The sequence below is a fragment of the Mandrillus leucophaeus genome, unplaced genomic scaffold (assembly GCF_000951045.1).
Source record: "Mandrillus leucophaeus isolate KB7577 unplaced genomic scaffold, Mleu.le_1.0 Scaffold988, whole genome shotgun sequence".
Taxonomy (NCBI): domain Eukaryota; kingdom Metazoa; phylum Chordata; class Mammalia; order Primates; family Cercopithecidae; genus Mandrillus; species Mandrillus leucophaeus.
Genome location: NW_012110785.1, coordinates 114,243 through 124,625, shown reverse-complemented (window position 1 = coordinate 124,625; position 10,383 = coordinate 114,243). Strand labels below are relative to the sequence as shown.

General features: G+C 51.9%; 1 protein-coding gene across 1 annotated transcript in view; it reads left to right on the top strand.

Moving 5' to 3' along the window:
• POLR1A (polymerase (RNA) I polypeptide A, 194kDa) overlaps positions 1-10,383 on the top strand; it is an 88,539-nt gene that overhangs the window by 57,641 nt on the left and 20,515 nt on the right. Inside the window, exons 20-27 of the mRNA XM_011971117.1 lie at positions 3,207-3,359; positions 3,614-3,696; positions 4,975-5,140; positions 6,070-6,291; positions 7,164-7,378; positions 8,441-8,608; positions 9,648-9,783; positions 10,250-10,383. Of these exons, the coding sequence (XP_011826507.1) occupies positions 3,207-3,359; positions 3,614-3,696; positions 4,975-5,140; positions 6,070-6,291; positions 7,164-7,378; positions 8,441-8,608; positions 9,648-9,783; positions 10,250-10,383 (1,277 nt within the window). The remainder of the gene's footprint in view (positions 1-3,206; positions 3,360-3,613; positions 3,697-4,974; positions 5,141-6,069; positions 6,292-7,163; positions 7,379-8,440; positions 8,609-9,647; positions 9,784-10,249) is intronic.

Genomic DNA, 10,383 nt, shown 5'->3' with positions numbered 1-10,383 from the left:
CCTCGGAATAGTGGTGAGAGAGAATGCTTTGTGCTGTTTTTCTTTTTAAATGTTTTTATTTTGGGGTGACTGCATTCAAGGGGCTGAATGGGGCCACCAGGGGTGAATAAGCAGGGTGAGGGACCCAGATCGCCCCTGCTGCTTGTGCAGCAGAGCCAGCAGTGAAAACTCAGGTTCCAGTCCTGGCTCTGCCTTGAACTTGCTGTGTGACCTTGGGCAAGTGAGATAACCAGTCCCTGCCTTGGTTTCCTCACCTGGAAGTGGGGCTGTGAGGGGCACCACCTCACAGGGCTGCAGAGAGGCTTCAGGAGCTACTATTACACAATGCCAAGCCAGTTCCTGGGCAGTTGAGAAAGGAGAGGGAAATCTCTGCATGAGCTGAAACCGCAGACTGCTTTTCTCTGCCTTTCTGCCCCAGAGCCAGGGCTGTCCATCCTGCTGCTTGGAGGAGCTGGCTTGGCCCTCACCGTGCCTCCTAGGCCCTCAGGGGCCAGCCTGAGGAGTGGTGAGGAGGAGGCAATGCTAATGCTCATCAAAAGACAAAGTTTGTCTGTGGTGCTCTCTTGCCTGGCTTTTAGCATCCCTTAGGCCGCCGAGAAGACTGACCTCTCATGGGGACAGGTTCCATCCTTGAGGGGTTTTGTTGACAGGAGCTTTCCTAGCACCTCCCTGAGAATCAGGAGGCTCAGCTTCTAGGGCTGACTGGGCATGCTGGGAGTAGGGAAGTTGTCTTCAGATGCATCTCAGAATGGTTTCTTGTCCCTCCAGTTGCCATCTTCCCATCACCTCTGCCCACCCAGGCTCTGCCTCTCCTGTGTTGGGCTGAGTCTGTGGAATTCCAGGCACAGGCTAAAAGCCCCAGACTCAGAGCCCCCTTCCCAGCATCTCCCCAGGCTCCCCGTGAAGAGGCATGCTTGGTTCTGCTGGCCCTTGAGCCAAGGCAGAGCTTCCTACCTGGGGCTCGGGTGGCACGTTCGTATATATGACATGATGTGGACGTTGGTATTCACGCTGGGAGAGGACCCAGGCCAGGCTCTGCTGGGCTAATCAAGGGCATCACCTTAAATTTTATTCTTCTCCAGCTTCTTTTTAGAATCACGAACTGGATCTGCCAGCCCCTCTGCTTCTCCTTTTCCTTCTCCCTTTTTGCTGCTCTTTGGCCAATGAATGGGACCTCAGGGATCCTGGCAGAGGAAGTCCAGCGAGTGCAGGACAGGGAGCACCTATTTGACCTCTTAGGGGTTCCAGAGAAGAATTAATGCCAAATGAGGCTTTCCCTTACCTCCAGTGGGATTTGGCAGTTAGGTCTGAATAAATATTCTGGCTGTATTGCTTCTGCCTCCTGGATTTACATCCTGATTCTGGGATTTTTAAAGGGGGTGAAGTCACTGACCACTGTGTGCTGATTTAATCTGCAGGCATGCATGCCTTTTGGCCTACACAGACAGTTCCCAGAGAACAGCCTGCAGATGATGGTGCAGTCGGGAGCCAAAGGTTCAACTGTGAACACGATGCAGGTATGGGCAGAGGCGGGTTGGCAACTTTACAGGTGTCAGCAAAGGTGGGTGGGTGATAGCAGGAGGTGGTTTCAGTTTGTTCCCTATAAAACATGGCAAATACTGAAAAAGAGAAAAGCATGTAGAAATCACTACAGGAGCTAAACACTGTTAACATGCCAATGTTAAAGGCAGATGTAGCTATGACTATGCAGATAGGATATGTATAATGTAGTTATATATTATAAATTTACAAACTGTACTATTGCATATATTCATGTTATATAGATACATTATGTATACTCACACAATTTTGATGTAATTTTGCATGATATTTTCTTTCTTTCTTTTTTTTGAGATGGAGTCTTGCTCTGTCACTGGGCTGGAGTGCAATGGCGCCATCTCGGCTCACTGCAACCTCCGCCTCCCGGGTTCAAGAGATTCTCCTGCCTCAGCCTCCCTAGTAACTGGGACTGTGGGCATGTGCCACCATGCCCGGCTAATTTTTGTATTTTTAGTAGAGACAGGGTTTCACCATGTTGGCCAGGATGGGCTCAATCTCTTGACCTTGTGATCTGCCCGCCTCGACCTCCCAAAGTGCTGGGATTACAGGCATGAGCCACTGCGCCTGGCCATTCTTTTCTTAATATTAAATTATAAACATTGTCCTAGAGATTTCTTAACCTTAAACCTTAATGACCTTGAGAGGGTCTAAAGGCCCACCCCATTATCTGTTGAGTGTGACAACAGAAAGGCCGAAAGCCATTAGGAAATCCCCTGACTAAATCGAAACCTAGATATACTGCTGTACTCCAGCACTCCCAGAGTATTAACAGGCAACTTTCTAAGCAAACAGCTCAATAGTTTGAGTTCCCATTTTTGTTGTTGTTTTTGTTTTAATGAAAATAAGACAGAGTCTCCCTGTATTACCCAGGGTGGTCTCAAACTTCTGGGCTCAAGGGATTCTCCTGCCTCAACCTTACAAAGTGCTAAGATTATAGATGTGAGCCACCACACCTGGCCCTGAATTCCCTTTTGGCTCTAGAATGTGAGGATCGCAGTAAATGGCTGTTTCCTGCAGGCCTCTCTTTCCCTATCAGGACCCTCCAGTCCCTTACAGGTATAACATGAGATGATTCTGAGACATGGCTCCTTTTCTAGACAGCACCCATTTTCAACTGACCCCAAATGTGAAAATCCAGATCAGTCAACAAAAGGAAGACGCAGGTATTTTTTTTTCTTAAAATGAAAGCTGGCCGGGCGCGGTGGCTCAAGCCTGTAATCCCAGCACTTTGGGAGGCCGAGACGGGCGGATCACGAGGTCAGGAGATCGAGACCATTCTGGCTAACACAGTGAAACCCCGTCTCTACTAAAAATACAAAAACTTAGCCGGGCGAGGTGGCAGGCGCCTGTAGTCCCCGCTACTCGGGAGGCTGAGGCGGGAGAATGGCGTAAACCCGGGAGGCGGAGCTTGCAGTGAGCTGAGATCCGGCCACTGCACTCCAGCCTGGGTGACAGAGCGAGACTCCGTCTCAAAAAAAAAAAAAAATGAAAGCTTCCTGGTTTGTTCAAAAATGTAGGTGAGCCTTCAAGAACTCAGTTTCCATGCAGCTTTTCTTCAAGGTCAGATTATACTTTCCCTGCTGGGACAAAGCACTGTTAAAAACACATGTGGATCTTCAGTTTCCTGTGGGTTTCCTGTCCTCCAGATCTCGTGCCTGCTGGGCCAGATTGAATTGGAAGGTCGGAGACCCCCGCTGATGGCGTCTGGCAAGTCACTGCCCTGCTTTGAGCCTTATGAGTTCACCCCCAGGGCTGGTGGCTTTGTCACTGGCAGATTCCTCACCGGCATCAAACCTCCTGTATGTATTTTGGTTTTTCTGTAGTTTTTTCCCTTATTTCTAGGCTTAATTGTAGGTGAACTATGACTGCCCTACAGAGTAGGGCAGAAGACACTGGGGGCTGTTGTAGCTGTGGAGGTCAAAAAGTCCTAGGAGATCAGGGAAGGGAGTGGCCTGTCTGGTCAGGAAGGGCTGCTGGAGGTGTTGGCCTGAGCCCTTCGGGAAGCACACTGTCCTCACTGTCACCTTTGGGACCTGGGTCCCATTCTCTGCAGGAGTTCTTCTTCCACTGCATGGCAGGACGAGAGGGCCTGGTCGACACTGCTGTGAAAACCAGCCGCTCAGGTTATCTCCAAAGGTAAAATGTGTCTGCCACGCCCCTTGAGGTAGGGTGCCAGGACCCTTCATCGCATCATCTTTCACATTATATTAACAGCTCGTTTAAGATTCCTTGGATGGGCCGGGCGCGGTGGCTCAAGCCTGTAATCCCAGCACTTTGGGAGGCCGAGATGGGTGGATCACGAGGTCAGGAGATCGAGACCATCCTGGCTAACACGGTGAAACCCCGTCTCTACTAAAAAATACAAAAAACTAGCCGGGCGAGGTGGCGGGCGCTTGTAGTCCCAGCTATTCGGGAGGCTGAGGCAGGAGAATGGCGTGAACCCGGGAGGCGGAGCTTGCAGTGAGCTGAGATCCGGCCACTGCACTCCAGCCTGGGCAACAGAGCAAGACTCTGTCTCAAAAAGAAAAAAAGATTCCTTGGATGAAAAAACTTTTGAAGAATTTCCATGAATGGCCTGAGGCAGAAAGCAGCAGACACTCTTGCCCTTCGCAGGATCGGTAGAGCATGAGTTCAGAGGCTTATACAAAGGGCTCTGTGTTCTGAGGGTCTGCCGTTCCCTGGGGGAAGCTATGGCTGTGGGAGAAGGTCTTGGGCAGTGGCAAGCTTGTCTTCCTTCCTGGAAGGCTCAGCTGCCGAGACAGTAGTGACTAACATTGAGCTCTGTCCTCACAGCTTGGGGTGGGGGGACAGTGACTCCTGGGAAGCCCCCTGTTAGGGTGGCAGGAGGGGAAACCTAGGCAGAGTGTCCAGAGAGGTGAGCAAAGGGGCTAGGACCGGGGCAGAGAGCAGGAGACGTTGAGATAAAACCGAGGAGAAAGGCCGCCTGCGGAGGGATTCACATCAGTGGTTAGTTCCTAATTCCCGTTAGTGTCCTTGGCGATCCTTGGGTTGACCAAGTTTGAGAATCCTTGACAGCTCCCCTGGTTCGCCTGCCTTGTGGTTCTAAGGACACTGGTCTCTGGGGAGTTCTGCACTGCAGGAGAGTGCAGGGGCAGGCAGTTATCTCAGCAGCTGGGGCTAGATGGGAGCCCAGTTCTAGGGGTGGCAGCCAAGCCTCTCACATGGCTGCAGCCTCCTCCTCCTAGAAAACCATCAGGAAATGCAGCCTCTGGCTGGGGGACACTGGAGCCAGCCCAGACCCTGGGGCATTGGATCCAGCCTGTGTTCCAAAGTCTTGCTTGCCTGCAGAACAGCAGCCCCCTTTTCCCTCCCCTCCGCCGCCCCTAACCCTCATCAGAGGCCGCCCTGGGAGGTGATGAGCCGGCGGGGACTGAGCCGATGGTGTCCTTACAGGTGCATCATCAAGCACCTGGAGGGGCTGGTCGTGCAGTATGATCTCACAGTCCGTGACAGCGACGGCAGTGTGGTGCAGTTCCTGTATGGGGAGGATGGCCTGGACATCCCCAAGACACAGTTCCTGCAGCCCAAGCAGTTCCCCTTCCTGGCCAGCAACTATGAGGTAGTGTGCTAGACCCCAGAGCCTGGGGACTGAGCAGTGGACCTCCCCCTCTGAGGTTAGAGAACTGGAATGCGCTGAGCTTCGCAACCCAGTCCAAGTGGCCACTGGAAAGTAGAGTGGGAAGAGTTTATAAGACATCAGTCTATGCCCTGAAACACTTGACAGTTTCAAAGCCTGTGAACTTTCATCACCTGAGGTGGCTGGAGGGCATGAGCACCTCTGGAATAATACCTACTCTTTGGGGCCATTTGCCACGTGCTGGGCCCTCAGCTAAAGCACACTATCAATACTATCCATTTTCCTCCTCACTGCAACCCAGGGAAGTAAGTATTACTCTGTTCATGTTGCAGCTGAGGCAACTGAGTATCAAAGCGTAAGTAAACAGTCGGTGAGTGGCGGAGCCAGCATTTGAACATGGGCCCGTCAGACACAAACTCATGATTTTTCATTCTATACCTTAATGCCCTTGTAGTGACCATCACTGTTGACTGGGAAGTCACCCCATTTGGCAGACAGGGAAACTGAAACCGATGTGACCTGTCCAAGGTCATCAAGCTGACGGTAGAATTGAGGGTTGTACTCTGGTGCTGAGTCCTTTCCATCCCGGTTCCTATCCCTGAACTTGGCCATCACTCTTCCCCTCTTCCTTTCTTCCCAGAAACTCCCTTATGCTCCTGGAGGGGCTCTGAGTGTGCTGCTTTCTTTCCTGTGTCTCCCTCTGCTGCCAAGACCATTGGTTCCCAAATCTGGTTTGCACAGGATGAGGGCCCTGATTAGCAATGGATGCTCAGCCTCTCAGAGTGGGTGCTCGGCCCCATCATGAGGGCTCCACACCAGCCACCTGGGTCCCCTGAGTTTGTGCTCCATGGCCCTCTGTCACACCTTCATCTCTTTGATCTCGTGTTTGATTTGTTTGTTTGTTTGTTTAGGTGATAATGAAATCGCAGCATCTCCATGAAGTTTTATCCAGAGCAGATCCCAAAAAAGCTCTCCGCCACTTCAGAGCTATCAAAAAATGGCAAAGCAAGCACCCCAACACCCTGCTGAGAAGAGGCGCCTTCTTGAGTTATTCCCAGAAAATTCAGGCGGCTGTGAAAGCCCTGAACCTTGAAAGTGAAAACCGGAATGGCCGCAGCCCCGGGACTCAGGAGGTGACGCAGGGAGATGATGTCCTTAACATCCAGCACATCCAGGCTTAGTCAGTGGGTGACAGATGAGGGGCTGTTTTCCTAAGGGAAGGTAGAATCATGAATTCCAGCCTTGTTCACCATCAGTCAGAACAGAGTGGCTCTCAAATGGGAATGTAAGGCAGGGATTCTTAACAAGGGTGTAGGCAGGGTTTGGGGGAACTAACTGGGGCCTGTGACTTTGGGGTTCCCCACAATCCCAGGTGTGAAGGAATGGGGAGCAGTCATGAGAAATGGAGAGGACAGCTATGTGCTAGGGCCACTGGACAGAGCCCTGGGTAGAGACCCACTAGAGGGGGGTTGGGGATAAATACCAGGATCCCCTTCCTCCTGCTTTTCCCTCTGCTGCTGGCGCCTCCCATCAGCCAAGCACACCTGGGAGCCGGAAGCAGGGGATCTCTTTGAAGCAGTCACTTTGGGACTGCCTTGAGGGTCACAGAGCATGTGAAAGAGCCTGGATCCAGAAATAAGCATGGATCCAGCACAGTGACTGTGTCCTAGCTGGCCTGAGGCAGTCGTGGCTTTGCCTCTTGTCCTAACTTAATCATAACAGTCTCCTGTTTTACTCTAAAAAAATCCCAGTTTGCTCAGTAAATTACATGCTCGCCCTCTCTGGGCTTGAATGGGCCAGGATGAAGAGCTGCTAGGCTTGTAGTCAAGCAGGGTGAACTAGGACAGATTGAAGTCTTTCCCCATTTTAAATGGGGAGATGGTTTCTCATTGCAATCAGGTTTCTGTCTGTCTGTCTCTCTTTATTATTGGAAGCCAATGCTTTTGATCCCTCTTATGCTACTGGGTATCCCTCCCACATAGCTGAGACCCATCCTTCCATTCAGATGCTGAGGATGTGGTATGAGTTGGATGAGGAAAGCCGAAGGAAATACCAGAAGAAGGCGGCCACTTGTCCTGACCCCAGTCTGTCTGTCTGGCGTCCTGACATCTACTTTGCATCAGTGTCCGAAACGTTTGAAACAAAGGTTGATGACTATAGTCAAGAGTGGGCAGCTCAAACAGAGAAGAGTTATGAGAAATCAGAGCTTTCTCTTGACAGGTAATGACAGTGATTTGTTGCACAACATGTGCAGGAGAATCTACCTCCTAGCCCCTGCCCCACCCACTCCGGGAGAAGAGGGCTGCCTCCTGGGTTTGAGACTCCAGGTAGAGGGAGGGCGGTAAGACAGCCAGGGGCACCACGCAAGCCCCGAGGGCCCAGGAGTGAACAAGTGCAGGGAGGCAGGAGTGGACACCCCACTCCGGGCCAAGATAGGGATAGTGGTCTGCTGGGACAGAGGCTTGCAGGAATGTCTGCTCTCTTGGGTTTGGTGTGGTAGGTGGGGCTGACTGAGAGTCAGGGAATCCACTGTTCAGCTGCTGCCAACTGTGTGACCCAGGACAGGTCATTCATGCCCAGGGACACGAGGTCTTAACTTTTCATGAGGTCTTGGATCTGATTACTCCAGTGATCCTTTGAACTTTGGGTTCCCATTTGAAGGCCTCAGCTTGGACTAGTACAGACACACACACACACACACACACACACACACACACACACAGTGTAGCTCAGTGCTCCTTGTGGCTGTTCTTACAGGGTCAGGCTTCATAGGAAAAATGGTTAGTAAATTACAGAATTGTGCAGCATGAATACTTCTGATGTGGGCTGCAGCCATTGGCACTAACTAAAAATATAAACACTCTCATCACCCCCATCCCCATAATGGCCTAGCAGGAGATTTAAGCTGTCTCCAAATGGTCATGACTGAGAAAAAAGAATGAATAAAGGAAAAAGTGAATAATGAACCCAGAAATTCTCCTGCTTAGGGGGCTTGTGGTAACAGGCCCAGAGTGGACATGTGACATTCTGGAGGCAAACATGAAGAGTCCAAGCATGAATATCTAGAGCTTCAGCCGCCCAGCTGGGATCTGTGCTGTGTAATTTCAGGACATCTCAGGGTCACTGGTGGGAATTTGAAGATTAGAGGGATCTTTTGCCTAGGAAAAATGAGTCCAGAAAGAGGTAGAGGTTTCAGGTTTCTGGGTTTCGGGCAGCAATGACAGTCTGTGGTGTCTGCTTCTGACCCTGCCACCCCCCCCAACCCCCCACTGCCTTCTCTAGGTTGAGGACCTTGCTGCAGCTGAAGTGGCAGCGCTCACTGTGTGAGCCGGGTGAGGCTGTGGGCCTGCTAGCTGCCCAGAGCATCGGAGAGCCCTCCACCCAGATGACCCTCAACACCTTCCACTTTGCAGGCAGAGGAGAGATGAACGTCACCCTGGGCATTCCAAGGTGTGGAGCACAAGGGAGCACGGGGTGGGGTCTGTCCTAGCCTCTCCTGGAGAAGGAGTCATTTAATGAGAGGGAGGGAGGGAGTGTGTGTGTGTGTGTGTGTAAGAGAGAGAGAGAGAGAGAGAGAGAGGGACAGGGTCTCATTAAAGTGGGGATCAGGGTTAGAATTTCCAGAGCCCGGCTGGTTTCTTTGGTGCCCAGGCCTGGTAGGATCTCCATTTATCCCTCTGCCAACTCCTGCCTCCAAGTTCCTGAGGATGCCTGTGAGACTGCACACTGCTGGGGGAGGGACTCAGGAACGTACATTGTTAACAAGCCCCACACAGGGTGCCTGGTTGCCCAACTCCAGGGGAACCATTCACATAGAACGTGGCCGTGGGCCCTGGCCCTTCAGGTGAATATATGCGCTGGGCAAGGGGAACGTGTGTGGGGTCAGACCCATCTGCATTCAGTCCCTGGCCCTGCCTTTGTCTAGCAGATGGACTCTGGACAGGTACCTCACTTTCCAAACCTCAGGGGGTCCTTCTGTGGAACGCCAGAGGCTGGGACTCACCGTACATCCGGGCAGTGAGGGCTGGCTGAGCTCAGCAGGAGCACTGTGGGTGTTAGTTGCCTTCCTGCATCGTTTGTTCATTCAGTAAGCATCAGCAGGCACCTGCTGTTTGCAAGGCACAGGTGACAGGAAACAAGAATCAGACAAAGCCCTGAGCTCAAGGAGTGGGCACTCCAGGGAGGAAACAGGGAGGGACAGGGGAGTCCCTTACTGTTGCACACAGGGCCAGAGCTGGGATTCTCTGATCCAGCATATTATCCCTGTGAGATCCCTGTCTCTTATACACATCTAGATGTGTATAAGAGACAGCCCTTACTGTTGCACACAGGGCCAGAGCTGGGATTCTCTGATCCAGCATATTATCCCTGTGAGATCCCCAGACCTCTCTCAGATCCCAGAAGAACTCTGACATCATTAGGAGAAGCTGCACCCAAACAGAGGGTCTGGTTGCCGCTCATTATTGGATGTGTCCTTATTCTGTGACAGGTTGCGGGAGATTCTCATGGTGGCCAGCGCCAACATCAAGACGCCCATGATGAGCGTGCCCGTGCTCAACACCAAGAAAGCCCTGAAGAGAGTGAAAAGCCTGAAGAAGCAACTCACCAGGGTGTGCTTAGGGGAGGTAACGTCTCCTTCCCGGGCTATAGATGGGGTGAAGGCACGTTCCTATATCCTCCCCATGTGTGAAGAACAGGCTTTGCTTACTGCACTGACCCTAGGCTCAGATTCCCACCAATGAGAGATAAGCTGTCTCTGCCAGGTGCTGAGCAGAGACGGATCAGGAAGCTTTTAAGAGAGTCATTAGTTCCACAGCATCCTCCTGTGCCTGAAGAATAAACCATTTCCTGAGTTTGCCTACCAGCTCTGCTGAGGCCACTCCTAGGAGGTTCAGGCCACTCTCTGGAGGTGACTGCAGGCTGTGGGCCCCCAGCAGACCCACACCAGTATAGCTTGCCAGGGTTTCTTTGGGGTTTGGCCTGTGTTCTCAGCTGCTATCTCTGTAAACCCTTGGGTCTCGTAACCCACTCACGTTGCACAGTCACCGAGGACCTGAACAAGTCAAGTTCTCTCTGTCCATCTGGTTCCAGGTGTTGCAGAAAATTGACGTCCAGGAGTCCTTCTGTATGGAAGAAAAACAGAACAAATTCCGGGTGTACCAGCTGCGGTTTCAGTTCCTGCCACATGCATATTACCAGCAGGAGAAGTGCCTGAGACCCGAGGA